The sequence below is a fragment of the Rhinoderma darwinii genome, chromosome 6, assembly GCF_050947455.1.
Source record: "Rhinoderma darwinii isolate aRhiDar2 chromosome 6, aRhiDar2.hap1, whole genome shotgun sequence".
Classification (NCBI taxonomy): domain Eukaryota; kingdom Metazoa; phylum Chordata; class Amphibia; order Anura; family Rhinodermatidae; genus Rhinoderma; species Rhinoderma darwinii.
The window spans coordinates 49025933-49041595 of NC_134692.1; the positions used below are offsets into that span (position 1 = coordinate 49025933).

Here is a 15663-nt window from a genome sequence, read left to right on the forward strand (position 1 = left end):
ATGAAATCAGAATTTCTAAATATGCTTTGAATTTTTTTTTAATGTGATTTGAAAGAGGGTATGGAGGAAATTGACAGTGAACTATGACTGACTGGGGACTTTAAATGACAGGGGACTATCCTGAAGAATAAACAAAACAAATTAATTGTTTCTTAGTTCCGGTTCAATTTCTAAAACAAAACAGAAGAAAACTTGTAATTTGCATACCTGTTTCTGAATAAGTTCTTGGCCCTTTTCAGGGGACATGTGCACCAGATTCAGTTGTGGTGACACTGATCTCCGAAATGGATAGATGTCACGTACATAAGTCTTTAAACAAGTAAAAAAAAGAATGTTAACACACATTACTAGATTGACTTTGGAACAAATCTGAGGACACTGTATAGGACCATTCGACAGCACCCCCATATCAAATGATAATTTCTACATTTGTCTGCTCTGTGAATGTTACTTCTTGGGCAGAGATATAGCGCTCAGCGGTAGCATGCATGGTCCACCGCCATTCCATTCAGACTCCTCTTCACTGCGGTCGTGCAGTGAGGAGGAATAGGGGGCTCATGACCTCTGTTCTAGTGATTGGTGAGGGTCCCAGTGGTGGGGGTCCCAGCAATCCGACGTTTATCACCTAGGTGATAAATGTTGATCTTTGCATAACCCCCTAATCTCTTTTATTCACTGATGTGATGCACTATGTAGTATGTAGTAAGACAGATAATTCAATCTATTTGATATTAACTCTTCTAGACTAACACAACTCATTCTAGTAATTGTGGCTAGCTTTTCAGCTCACCTTATTATAATGAGTCAGATTCCAACGTTTATCCATCAGAAAATAATTTGCAGCCTGTGAATCGGATATGTTGAAGAATTCCAGACATTCCTAATAATGGGAAAGAAAAAGAATAGCAGAGGAGTATAGTGATTTCATTTTAAGTTAATCTAATTGTACATCAGCTAAATGCCTACCACATTCAGGGTTTACATTTGGCAGAACTGTTTGAAACAGTTCCGCTGAAAGTATGGGCAGCCATATTTAACTGCATGTCTACACAATTGCGTGTGTCTGCTTACAAAAAAGTATATCACGTGGGTTCCCCGCGTATTCTGGTCCAAGCAAAGGACACACGTTTTGCTATTAACCCTTAACCCCTTAATTAAGGACACAGCCCGTCAGGGCCGGCTCCAGGTTTATGTGGGCCCCTGGGCGACACAGACTTAGTAGGCCCATTTGCAGGGAAACTCACGGCGGCAGTAAAATGGCAGAAAACGTCACTTTGTGCCCCCATATAGACGTTAGGCCCTGTTTATGGCCACATATAGAAGTTAGGCCCCAGTTTGTACCCCCATAAATTTAGTGCCCTTTGTAGATAGTGCCACACAACCCCCTCCCAGGGAGAGCCACACAGCCCCACTCCCTGGTAGTGCCACACAGTCCTCCCAGGTAGTGCCACACAGCCCCCCTCCCAGGTAGTGCCACACAGCCCCCACCTCCTAGGTAGTGCCACACAGCCCCCACCTCTCAGGTAGTGCCACACAGTCCCCACCTCCCAGGTAGTGACACACAGCCCCCCACCTCCAATGTAGTGCCATACAGCCCACATCTCCCAGGAAGTGCCACACAGCCCCCACACCCAGGTAGTGCCACATAGCTCCCCATCCCAGGTAGTACCACACAGCCCCCTCCTCCGAGGTAGTGCCACACAGCCCCCTCCCTGGTAGTGCCACACAGCCCCCTTCTCTGATAGTGCCACACAGCCCCCTTCCCTGATAGTGCCACACAGCCCCCCTCCTTGATAGTGCCACACAGCCCCCCTCCCTGGTAGTACCACACAGCCCCCGTCCCTGGTAATACCACACAGCCCCCTTCCCTGGTAGTACCACACACCCTCCCCATGTAGGTAGTGATGTGGGGTTCCCTATAGGAGTGGAATCCCCAGCCACAGCATTGCCGATGCTCTGGCTGGGGATTCCGCTTCAGGGGTAACCCCTGACGTCACTGTCCATATATGGACAGTGTTGTCAGGGGCAACTCCAAAGCCATAGTCCTGGGCAGCGCACTACTAGCACTCTGCCTGGGACCCCTGCTCTGCTCCTGACATCACTGTCCATATATATGGATAGTGACGTCCGGAGCATAGCTGAAGTCCCGGGCAGAGCGCTAGTACAGGCTCTGCTCCAGTACTCCAGCTCTGGGGAAGCACCTGACATCACTGTCCATATACGGCTAGTGACGTCAGGGGCAACAACAGAGCCAAAGTCTCGGGCAGAGTGCTACTAGCACTCTGCCTGGGACACTGCTCTGCTCCTGACAACACTGTCCATATGTAGACAATGATGTCAGGAGCTTCCCCAGACACGGAGTCCTGGAGCAGAGCCGCTTGTAGCACTCTGCCTGGGACTCCTTTTCTCCCTCTGACATCACTTTCCACATATGGACATTGATGTCAGGGGCTTCCCTAGAGATGGAGTCCAGGCGCAGAGCCGCTAGTGCACTTCCTGGGACTTCTTCTCTCCTCCTGATCTCACTTTCCATATATGGACAGTGATGTCAGGGGCTTTCCCAGAGACGGAGTCCCGGAGCAGAGCCTCTAGCGATCTGCATGGGACTCCTTCTCTCCCTCTGACATCACTGTCCATATATGGACAGTGATGTCAGGGGCTTTCCCAGAGATGGAATCCTGGAGTCCTTCCGTTCATAAACCCGAAACCTGTAGGTGTACCCTGAGCTACTCTTGCACAGTTTGTACATTTTTATCCCATACCTTGCCCTCCTACTGATAATAACTTTGGAATGCTTTCACCTATCCAAGCGATTCTGAGACTGTTTTCTTGTGACACATTGGACTTTAAGTTGGTAAAATTTGGTTAATACATTCAGTGTTTATTTGTGAAAAACACCAAAATTTTGAGAAAATTTGTAAAAATTAGAATTTTTCTAAATTTAAATGTATCTGCAGGGGGGGGCTGTATGGCGTTCCCTACAGGGGGGGCTGTATGGCGTTCCCTACAGGGGGGGCCTGTATGGCATTCCCTACAGGGGGGGGCTGTATGGCGTTCCCTACAGGGGGGGCTGTATGGTGTTCCCTCCTGTAGGGAACGCCATACAGACTCCCTGTAGGTAACGCCATACAGTCCCCCCTGTAGATAACGCCAGACAGCCCCCTCTGTAGGGTACGCCATACAGCCCCCTCTGTAGATAACGCCATACAGCCCCCTCTGTAGATAGCGCCATATAGCCCCCCTGTAGATAGCGCCATACAGTCCCCCTGTAGATAACGCCATACAGCCCCACTGTAGATAGCGCCATACAGCCCCCCTGTAGATAGCGCCATACAGCCCCCCTGTAGATAGCGCCATACAGCCCCCCCTGTAGATAGCGCCATACAGCCCCCCCCTGTAGGGAACGCCATACAGTCCCCCCCTGTAGGGAACGCCATACAGTCCCCCCCTGTATGGAACGCCATACAGTCCCCCCCTGTAGGGAACGCCATACAGTCCCCCCCTGTAGGGAACGCCATACAGTCCCCCCTGTAGGGAACGCCGTACACCCCCCCCTGTAGGGAACGCCATACAGTCCCCCCTGTAGGGAACGCCATACAGTCCCCCAGTAGATAACGCCATACAGCCCCCCCTGTAGATAAGGCCATACAGCCCCCTCTGTAGATAGCGCCATACAGCCCCCTCTGTAGATATCTACAAAGGGGGCTGTATGGCGTTATCTACAGGGGGGCTGTATGGCGTTATCAAAAGGGGGGGTTTGTAAAAAAGGCACTATCTACAAGGGGGGGGGGTTGTGTGACACCCGGGGGAGGGGGGGCCCCAGTCAAAAGTTTGCTATGGGGCCCAGTCTTTCCTAGTTACGCCCCTGGGTCTTGTGGTGCCAAAACAGTGGAAACCCCCAAAAAGTGACCCCATTTTGGAAACTACACCCCTCAGGAAATTTATTTAGGGGTATAGTGGCCATTTTGATCCCACATGTGTTTTGCAGAAATTATTGGAAGCAGCCCGTGAAAATGAAAATCTAAATGTTTTTCAATAAAATGTAGGTTTAGCTAATTCTTTTGCATTTCCTCAAGAACTATAGGAGAAAAAGCACCTCAACAACTGTAGAGCAGTTTCTCCTGAGTAAAACAATAACCCATATGTGGTCATAAACGGCTATTTGGCATTCAGATTTTGCTGGATTGGTTTGTGGAGGCCATGTCGCATTTGCAAAGCCCCTGAAGGACCAAAACAGTGGGAACACCTCAAAAGTGATCCCATTTAGGAAACCACACCCCTCAAGGAACTTATCTAATGGTATAGTGGCGCATTTTTACCCCACAGGTTTTTTGCAGAAATTATTGGAAGTAGGCCCGTGGAAATTAAAATCTACATTTTTTTCCAATAAAATTTAGCTAGACCTCCATTTTTGTCATTTCCACAAGGACTAAAGAAGAAAAGGCACCCCAACATTATTAAAGAAAATTCTCCTGAGCACAGCAATACCACATGTGTGGTTATAAATTGCTATTTGGACACACGGCCGGGCTTAGAAGGAAAAAACTGCTATTTGGCATTCAGATTTTGCTGGATTGATTTGCGGCACAATGTCACATTTGCAATGCCCCTGAGTGACCAAAACATTGGAAACACCCCAAAAGTGACCCCATTTAGAAAACTACACCCCCTCAGGCAACTTATCTAAGGCTATAATTAGCATTTTGACTCCACAGGTTTTTTGTCTGAATTTATTTGAATTAGGCCATATTTACTGGTATTTTAATTTATAATGTGGGTGCATGTGTAAGTTGTGAAAAGAAAATCAGGGTATAATAAAAGGGTACATAAATAATAAAATTTATAATTCATGGATGTGTGGTAAGCCTTGAAGCAATCCTTTATGCACAGGCCAAGTTTTTCGGGGCAGGTGTCGCACTGATAAGTGGTGTCCCTTCTTATGTTCCTTTTGCTACACAATCTGCACCTTTTTTGGGATCTTCCCTTCTTTGCAGTTTGGGGAACGATGCCGGCAAAGTGTTGCCCTGGAACAATACGGGCTCCCTAGCCTTCAGCAGATGTGCTTGGGCCCTCCACTGCCTGATTTTCAAACACAAGCACCTTGATAATATTCTCTTGAAAATTAAGGAATGACCCTGTCCGGCATGCACATTTGGATAGCACGTAAGCGTTATACAATGCCATCTGTACCATGTGCACGGCCACTTTTTTGTACCACACCCTTGTTTTTCTCATGGCACTATGGGGCTTCAGCACTTGATCTGAGAGATCAACCTCTCCCCTGTACTTGTTATCGCCCACGATGCAATCTGGCTTACGGGTCACTGTAGTGGTACCTCGTACAGGAACAGGGGTGCTGCCATTCCCATGCATTGTGGTCAAGAGAAGGACATCCCTTATCTTTGACAAACAATACGTTCTCGCTGCATAATGCCCTGCTCTCACCCCTTCTGACACATTGGCCAAGCAGTGTTTTAGGGAGGCCTCTCTGGTTTTTGCACACCGTGCTACATGGGGCAGTTTTTCTGGGGGAGAGGCATTTAAATAGTGGGATGCTGGTGTAGAAGTTATCCACGTAATGTTGATAAACCTGATCCAGCAGTGGGTGCACCAAATCCCACACTGTTTTCCCACTAACTCCAAGGATGGGGGGGGGGGGGGGGGCATTCTGAAGGTTCAATCCTGGAGTCATTCCCTTTATAAAGCCGAAACCTGTAGCTGTATCCTGAGCTACTCTTGCACAGTTTGTACATTTTTATCCCATACCTTGCCCTCTTACTGGGCAGGTATTGGCAGAATTTTAGCCTACCCTTAAAATGTACAAGGGACTCGTCTATTACAATGTTCTTTTGGGGGGTATACGCTTCTTGAAATTTGGTGCAGAAATGATTAATGACTGGCCTGATTTTGAATAGGTGATCATATGTGGGGTCATCACGGGGCGGGCACTGTGCATTATCATTATAATGCAAAAATTTAAGAATAGCTTCAGAGCGTTTTCAGGACATTGCCATGCGGTAAATTGGGGTGTTGTACAAATTATCTATACTCCAGTATTGCCTGATCTGCGGCTCCTTTACTAGCCCCATATGCAGCAGAAGGCCCCAAAATTTTAGCATCTCCGCTGCATCTGTAATGTGCTTGATATGCCAATAGACTTAGCATATCAAATTGTAGTGAGACTTTCTCTTTAGAAGAATTGATGTTCATGTCTGCTCACCTTTAGGAGTGCTTCAAACTGAGTGTCTTCATGTACTGGGAGTTGGGTAGGGATGTCACATTCATTCTGCCCATGAACCACTAGGGTTTTTGTACCTATAGTAATTAAACTAAAACTTTTAGTATAACTGTAATATCTATTAATACTATAAATAGGAGCACTTGACATCAATGATCTTTGAGCACAACTTACCTGGCATAGATGCCGTCACCAGTAGTTTAACCTCACATTGCTCTTTTTTCATTGTTTGCTTCAGATCTTTAAAAAATAAACCTTCCACATACCCAACCACTTCCCACAAGAAGGTCAAGGTTGCGGAAATGGCATCCATTCCCCATTCACATGGCGTACGTACAAAATACATGATTAGGCCGACCTAATGTAAAATTAACACAAAACACCACAAATTAGTGAATAGAGCCCATAAGTCAAATATTTTTTAAACCAAGATACAACCACAACAATGCGATCCATGAAATCTCACCAAGTAGTTAAACAGAATGTGTGACGTTTGAGCAGGGAAATCTCCGATGTTCAAAAGCAGCTTTCTCAACATATAGATTAGTTCATCCTGAAACAATTATCAGGACATATTGCTGGTCACTTGCATTATAATAGTATAATGTTTTATAGATATTACACAGGAAGCATAGAGAAAATGTTACCTGTCGATTACTAATAGTTAACTTTTCCAGGAAATGTCTCAGGACAGTGGACGGATCTTCAATTAAACAATTCCAAAGCACTTGTTGAGCTACAGCACTCACTGTGGGAACAATACAAGTCTGTGCTATTATGGGATGTATTCTCTTGGCAATTTTTATATTATCTAACATTGTACTTGCAGCACAATAAGTGATTAAGGTCAAAATAATAAGAGAACAATCAAAAAGTTCACATTTAAAGTGTACCTATCCATTTAAAAAATATATAAATTGGTCCAATTCTGTGCTGTTTAATTTCATAATATATCTCTTTTGGGTCAGTGCTCTTTCTTTATCTTATAAATTCCCGGCTTTCCTTCACACAGCCATAAAGGTAAAGGATAAAATACTGGTCGCCTACAGTCACCACTAGGTGGAGCTTACTAAAGACAGATTTTTTTCTATTGTGTTTCATGGGAGCTCCTCTCCGATTCTCTCATTCATTCATACAGATGGTTAATTCATAAAGTAAATAGTGTGAGCTGTGAATTAGGGCAGGGGACTCCATATGAACAGGTTACTTACATTTTTCTTTAATACAATTGTTGAAGAAAAATTTTACTACCTCTTAAGGTTTCTAAACACACTTGTTTCATTTTGTTTTGAGGATTTAAGAGCTTTGACTGCCTGAGTGTATTATTTTTAAGAGCTGACCTGCCACTCCATCTTCACGAACTTCTCCATCCTCCATCAGATGAACAATGGGCAGCACAGCAGCACAAATGCATGCTGGGAAAACAGGTTGGGGCGGTTGAGACACATGATGATTTGCATTATGTTCTGTTGCATGTTCCTCATCTGAAATAAATAAATGTACCAGTATATGACCAGAAAGATATAGCATCTGAGCTTTTTTGGCAAGGACTCACCTTCAGCACTCACAGCAGAGCGAATGGACCACACAGAACCACGGCGGAATGAATAATTGCGGTGAGAGGTACTTGAAGTGCAAGATGGACTCACTGACAGACGACGGGAATTCAGATTGGTGGCTTCTTCTACTGGCAATCAAGAATAAAGAGGTGAAACCTGCTCTACTACTGAAAATCATGTTTGTCCAGTTTGGATCCCCACATAGTAGCCAGTAAGTAATTACAATAAAACATCAAGAACATAACCCTGTCATAATTGTAAAATTCACCAAAAAAATCATACCAGAGATCGCTGTATTACTTGTTTTAATCTAAGTTTTAACAATGCGATTGAGTGCTCAAATAAAAGGCTCCATGTATATCACTGGGACACAGCTAAATATCAAAAAATATTCATCTACTGAGAAGATCCATGTACTATATGTTTTAACATAAAAAGAAACAAACTTAACTAAATGAGGGAAGGCTAAAAAAAAAAAATGCAATTATATTTTAGCTAGCTTATATGGGAAAAAACGATGTATTGATGCGTGCTAGAATTATGTATACAGTGGAAGTTATGGAAATTCTAAAAGATGGTAAGGGCCACAAATTTTTACGGCCTACAACACTACAACAGGACAGCCATATACTTTGTTAGTTCATCTTGAACCAAGGGTATTTTCCAGGGACAGAAAATTTTGGGCGTAATAATCTTCCTAATTTACAGTCTGTATTAAATCGGGACGCTATTGACACTACCTCTGCCTCGCTGGAAATTCTGCTTTTCCTGAATTTCTTTTTACTTCTTACACAGGCTCGTGCACGAGCAATAGTACACACACAGTCCTGTGTCGATACCTCACTTACTTACTTACGTCACGCTAGTGTGATGTTCTCTAGTAATTATTCCGCCCCCTCTATCTGTCTATTCGCCCTCCCTACTAGTTCTCCCTTCCCCTTGATTTTCTTATCCCGCGCACCTGCTTTCTCTGCGTGCGGTCACAGAACCAGGTGACCGCACCTCAGCTAGATAATCTAATCCCCATCATCAATGTATATACCATCGGGGCGGGCAGTGCTCTGGCACTGAGGATATTTTTATCACTGGCGCGTGCTCATTAGTAAGACCACCCATATACCGGATATTTACATGCCTTGCACTCCGTTAACGGGTGGAAAGTAAACAAAATGATAAATTATTCCACAACCAAGAGAGCAGGATTACATTAGATGTAAGAAATGCATGTAAGGTAAACTAAAAGAAATTCCTTGGCCGGAAAACCCCTTTAAGTAGCTGACAATATCTATCATTTATTTTTTATTGAGTGCATACATGACCTAAAAATAAATCTGAAAAAAATTAAGACTTTTGAAGCCATAGCACACCTTCTTCCTCCTGCTCAGAGTTAGGGGAGCAGGTTGGCTCATAGCATGCCTCTTGTGTCACTGGTATGGCTGTGATAAGACTGGCCTCTCTGCCTAGACGCTTCTTCTCTTCTTCTTGTTGGAGATTCTTGAGAATATGCTCAGCCCGCTGGTGGGATCGTGACACAGCACGAGCAGAGAAAGATTTCTGTAGTTTTTTATTGAAAAGAGTAAGCACAATAAAAAGTTTTCTCATCTTATAAGGCAAAACTAATCATATATAAGGTAATAGCATGAAGAGTTCTCTGGTCTTAGTAAATTATGCCTAAATTACAGAGCAGATAAAACTTCCATTCTGTAATAGACCAAGCATTTAAACATGGTCCCTAAGAATAGGTCCCTGGGACCATGATGTGCAGAGAGTGTTGTTTCTTTACATAGGCTTCCTACAATCTATCCCCACACAGCTATTCTGTAAGGATATGAAACATACATTGCAGTCAGTTGACATATCTCACCTCTATAGAAGCCAGGAGGTCTTTTGTGGGAAAGATGCTTTACAAACACTCTCCGCACACAGCAGTACCCGTAATTTGCTTTTGGTTACAGCATATGAAGACTTTCTCCATTTAGTACAGACAGTGTATAATACAGGTTATGTACTATGAAATTTAGCCACTTACAGATTGGTCCTCACTAATTGGGTCTTGAACGCTTCCACTGCTCTGGGGAACCCAAGGTGGATCAAACATTGGAACAGACGGCATACCCAAGATCGGAGAGGGTAATGTAAAGTTAATGCTGGGAGGAGGAATCTGTAAAATGAGAATGAGCACTTTCAGGGTTGGTAAAGTTGAGAGTTCCCAAAATTTGCTACACAACATTCAGACAATAGAGATTTCAAACCTTATAAATTTGTTGCGCTCCTTCCTCCATTCTTGGCCACACCTGATATCTGAACCTCCAGAGTGTGTGGAATTTCAGAATAGCATTCAATCTCTGTCCTGTCTCTGGATGCTGGAACTCAGACGTTAGCATCTCAGAGACTGCATCTGGTACCTTCACAGCACAAAGCAGGAACATGGCAGCTGCAAGAGTATTTGTTGATATACATCATGTATAACCTGTGCCAGAGTTTTGCATTTCTTTATCTACAGTAGTTGCACATTACAGTGTATCTAACCTTGATGTACAATATGCATAATATGTGTAATGGTAATAAGTAAGACATATTGAAGGATAACACATTTAATATAATGTATATTTTTCCTCTCACAGAAAATCTCTCACCTGCAGCTCCTGCCATATGCTCATCCACACTCAACAGGAGCTCCCAAGCAGCTGGCTGTATGTCCCCATACATTTCCTCTGTTAAGATGGGAGCTGCTTTGATCAACAAAGACAGAGGAGCAGGAGACAAGCTCATAACCTAAAACGCACAAAAAGTTCACATGAATATACAAAAGAACCCGACACAAGAAGCAATATTTAATGGATATCCAAAGTTAAAGGGGTTTTCCCATATTAAAATTAACTGGGTATGTACAGCTACCTCTCAGGAACCGGAATTTCTATCTACAGGATTGATAAGGGTCCCAGAGTTTCAAATGATCACACATTTATGACATATGAAATTGATATACAATTAATAGGTGTGGTAGGCTAAAAAAAAACTTTAAAACTAGCTAATACTTCTTGGGAAACCTCATGAAGTAAAAAAAGATTATAAAAATACATTTTTCAAATATACAGTACTGTGCAAAAGTCTTATGCAGTTTTGGAAAAATGCTGCAAAGTAAGAATGCTTTTAAAAATAGAAGTGTTAATGTTTTTGTTTTATCAATTAACAAAATACAAAGTGAATGGACAGAAGAGAAATTTAAATCAAATCAATATTTGGTGTGACCACCCTTTGCCTAAAAAGCAGCATCAATTCTTCTAGGTACACTTGCACAAAGTCATGACTTTTGTAGGATTATAGTCAGGTGTATGATTAACCAATTATACCAAACAAGTGATAATGATCAGCATTTTCATATGTAGGTTTAAACACAGTCAATAACTGTAACAGAAACAGCTGTGTAGGAGGCTTAAAACTGGGTTAGGAACAGCCAAACTCTGCTACAAAGGTGAGGTTGTGGAAACAGACTGGGGTTTCAAGATGTGCTGTTCAAGCTCTTTTGAAGAAGCACAAATAAATGGGCAACATTGAGGACCGTAGATGCAGTGGTCGGCCAAGGAAACTTAGTGCAGCAGATCAAAGACACATCATTCTTTCTTCCCTTCAAAATTGGAAGCTGTCCAGCAGTGCCATTAGATCAGAACCGGCAGAAACCAGTGGGGCACAGGAATACCCATCTACTGTTCAGAGAAGTTTCTGGCCAGAAGTGGTCTTTAATAATGTGTGTCTGCAGACTACAGTGAAGCATGGTGTGGGTTCCTTGCAAGTTTGGGGCTGCATTTCAGCAAATGGATTTGGGGATTTCGTCAGGATTAATGGTGTCCTCGATACTAAGAAATACAAGCAGATACGTATCCATCATGCAATACCATCAGGGAGACTTCAGGACAACGACCCAAAACATACAGGCAATGTCATTAAGAACTATCTTCAGCATAAAGAAGAACAAGCAGCCCAGCAAGTGATGATATGGCCCCCACAGAGCCCTGATCTCAACATCTTTGTGTCTGTCTGGGATTACTTGTAGAGACAGAAGGATTTGAGGAAACCTACATGCACAGATTTCTGTGGTTAGTTCTCCAAGATGTTTGGAACAACCTCCCTGCCGAGTTGCTTCAAAAACTGTGTGCAAGTGTACCTAGAAGAATTGATGCTGTATTGAAGGCAAAGCGTGGTCACACCAAATATTTATTTGATTTAGATTTCTCTTCTGTTCATTTACTTTGTATTTTGTTAATTGATTAAAAAAATATTAACACTTCTATTTTTGAAAACATTCTTACTCTGCAGCATTTTTCCACAACTGCCCTAAACATTTGCACAGTACTGTATATAATTAGGAAATTTCATCTCTAATTTGACCCTTTCAAATACCTGAGATGACCTCAGCTGCTCTCCACAGGCAGCAGTGAGCAGTCCACATCTCACAGTTTGACAGCTCTGTGAGACTTCCTGCTCCTGAGCTGAGAACTATATAACTATGTAACTGTGAAGCTGGGTAATCTGAAGAGGTAAATCCTGTCACTGCTTTCTCCCCAGTGTGTGACTGTTGCTGACTCTCTGTCTATGTAGTGAGAGAGGCCCCCTGCACATGGCCGTAGCCGTTTGTATGGTCTGTGATTGCGGCACAGACGGGCCATCGACTGTCACCTGCCATTGTCACGCATCACCTGTCATTTGCGGGCCCTGCTCACATTAAAAAGTATAGAAACCTAGTCTACGGCCCAGACACTTACCCATAAATATACGGGAAGGTGTCCGTGGCCCATAGAAATAAATGGATCAGTATTTTTATCCGCAATTACGGATCTGTAATTGCGGATAATAATTACGGTCGTGTGCCTGAGGCCAAACTCAGATTAACCTATACCTCCAAACATTTACGGGAAAGTTTTAGCCAATTAAGGAATACGCCAATTGTGGGCTCAAGGTCTAGGCACATTTTTCATTTTTTCATCTCAGTATTCTGTATCGTACAACCTTTTTTATTTTTGCATCAATGCTGCTAAATGAGGCCTTGTTCTTTGTGGGACATGTTATACTTTCTATTTTTACCATTTTGTAAAATGTATTGTATGCATTAGTGTTTAATTTTTATTAATTATCTTTGGGGGCTACAAGCAAAAAAAGGCAATTCCTCCATATTTTTTTTATGTCATATGTATTTTATTGAATAATATATATTTCATTTAGAAAAAAATTATTTTGTGTGTCTTTGTCTTTTTTATTTATTTATACAAAACTTTTTTATTATTTTTCAATTTTTTTGTCCCATATGGGGACTTTTTTGTTTATTCTTTTATTTACAATATACTGACATACTGCTGCATGACAGCATATTGTGTCTGTGCATAAAAAAATATGCATAGGTGCCTTCTGTGCAATTTTTTTGTTACATTTTTTACGTTTCATATTTTTACTGAATAATTAGTATTTTAGTTATAAAGGTCAAATTTGATGGCCCAATGGCAGACCTGGGGACCTTTGTTAGGTTTTCCAGGTTGTCATAGTGACCCATCAGCACCCTGTGAATGGAGCAAATAAAAATAGCCATCACTCATGTCTTGATTCAAAAACCTAGTGGATTCATTCCCGTTGTGCAACATTTCTGCTCAGAAGGCTTATTAAAGCCTTATTAAGAAAGGCTGCTGAGCCGAAACATGGCACGACCAGATAGCTAGGTTTCTTTGCATCAAGACCTTAGTGCTGTCTATTTTTGTTTGCTTGGTGGTATTGTATCAGGGTCAGTTGGCCAGAACCCCTGTGAGGACCTGCACCAAGCACATCATAGTGACTTTGGCTTTGAATGGGGTCCATTTCCTCTTATTAGTGATGGGCTGACAGAGGGAGCCCCCTCCTTGTGTCAAACTCTTTTGGTGCATCGATTGCTTTTTGATCCTGACCATTAAAGCAGGATGTCGGCTGTGCCGCACCATCACTGCACCGTAATAGTACGACAGCTCGTGGGAATGTATTATTACAAGGCAGTGCAGGAAGGGGTTAAGGAAGATATTTCACAGGAGAGAAAACTTTTCTCTATATGGAAGTCTGCGCTCTAAGAGTAGACCTGCAGCTGGCATGCCAAAGACCAACCTCACAAAACATTGGAAAGGTGGCCATCTCCTCGTAATTTCCGAGATTATATATCTCTGGACTAGCATTGGAAGTAGGCGTTAATAGAGTGGTTGCTCTTCCCTGACTGATCATCTTCAACCAATATAAACCGTACAGGTCCTTCCTTTGCAGCTAAAATAGCCTCCACTTTACTGTAACGGCTTCCCATTAGATTTTAGATCATGACTGCTGAGATCGTCATCCAATCAGCCACAAGAGACTTAGTGAAGTCAGTCACTTATGTTATACAAAAGGCCTTATTTGCAATGACTATTCCAAATCATACAAAGATAAGGTCCATGCTCTGTGCAGCAAGTTCTTGTACACAAAATTGAGCATATCATTTTTTAATAGATCTCACTTTGGGCAAGGGGGTACTGTCATGTTAAAAATGGAAAGGACCCCTTTTAAACTGGTGCCTCCAAGTAGGAAGCAAATATATTTCTAGAAAGTTATTGTATACTGTAAAATAAAGACAATGGCCACCGCAGAGGTCCCGGAAGCTAAGCAGCAGGGATGTTCTCCCAAGACATAAGGATAGAGGCAGGATGAGCCTTCTGGGTACGTCCCATCAAAAATTTTGAGAACGTTTGCTACATTGTCCTTTACTATGCCCACATCCTGGATAATAATTAATTGAAACCACTCTTTACCCTCTTAGGGGTACACACTGTGTTTTTTGTCAGGCAGAAAAAAAATCGACCACAAAATTCCTTCAGAATTTGTGAGGCAGATTTTGAGATGCCAGCGATTTTTTAATTATTTTTTCGCCTATTTTGTGCCATATTTTGCCCACGTTTTTTTAATCAGTTAAATCTAATGCAACTTTTTAATGCCTCCCATTAATTTCATTTGGACGTCAGAGGCAGAAACCACTCAAAGAAAGAGGTGTCCCTTTCTTTTTCCGCAAGCTGCAACGCGTACGCTCTCTGCAGAACGACAATACTGCGGGAGTATCGTCGGGAGTGGGAGTATATGCGGGAGTATCGTCGGGAGCGGCGACATCGGAGATGTGCACGTGAACGGGCGTGCACAATCTGCTCTCACACAGTCCGTAGCTGATTTGACAGTGTCAGAGTGATAAGTAACACGCCCCCATGCCATTTAGAAATAAAGATATGCCCCATTGACAGTTCAGGGGGTTATTTACATATCGGGTGCCAAATATAATGGCACCGATATCTAAATAACGGAGGAGGATAGGAAAATGTTTTAAAGTGAGACAAGGTTTGTGAAGCCCTGCCTATTACATGCTGCACTCAGCTGCACATGTTTGGGCAGGTGAAAGGTTCCCTTTAAAGGAGTGGTCCAAGACTTTAAGAAATAGGCTGCCGGATATGTGCCGTACATGCCAGCATCACTGCTGTGGCCAGTGATTGGCTGCAGCGTTCACGTGGATGTACGGTACGTCAATAATACAGGAAAATAAACGAAAACCGGCGGGAACCACAGGAGCATCAGAGCTGGAGCAGAGGCGATTAAACAGGTAAGTATTGCTTCTTTTTTTTATTTGAAGACATCCTGCAGTCTGTTTAATTTTCTTATACTGAGTGGGTTTTTTTTTGTCTTCACTATCCTTTTGTCCCCCTCTTCTTTTTTCCATTTTCTTTCTACTGTGATGCAATTATCTGTTTGGCCTTAGGGCCCTGTGATATCCATACTATCCACCTAGTTCTTTGTTTTCCAGATGAAACCAAAATGGACTTATGTCCTTGTGTTTGATAG

General features: G+C 42.8%; 1 protein-coding gene across 24 annotated transcripts in view; it reads right to left on the reverse strand.

The window, feature by feature from the left end:
- UNC80 (unc-80 subunit of NALCN channel complex) overlaps window positions 1-15663 on the reverse strand; it is a 186052-nt gene that overhangs the window by 63122 nt on the left and 107267 nt on the right. For 22 of the 24 annotated variants that reach the window (XM_075829678.1, XM_075829670.1, XM_075829675.1 and 19 more), the window contains 12 exons: window positions 10434-10572; window positions 10050-10231; window positions 9827-9958; window positions 9165-9351; window positions 7794-7925; window positions 7579-7722; window positions 6886-6986; window positions 6705-6791; window positions 6413-6596; window positions 6221-6315; window positions 791-880; window positions 208-309 (listed from right to left, as the gene is read on the reverse strand). In XM_075829678.1, coding sequence (XP_075685793.1) covers window positions 208-309; window positions 791-880; window positions 6221-6315; window positions 6413-6596; window positions 6705-6791; window positions 6886-6986; window positions 7579-7722; window positions 7794-7925; window positions 9165-9351; window positions 9827-9958; window positions 10050-10231; window positions 10434-10572 — 1575 coding nt within the window. The remainder of the gene's footprint in view (window positions 1-207; window positions 310-790; window positions 881-6220; window positions 6316-6412; window positions 6597-6704; window positions 6792-6885; window positions 6987-7578; window positions 7723-7793; window positions 7926-9164; window positions 9352-9826; window positions 9959-10049; window positions 10232-10433; window positions 10573-15663) is intronic. The other 2 variants (XM_075829659.1, XM_075829662.1) reach the window with 2 other exon arrangements.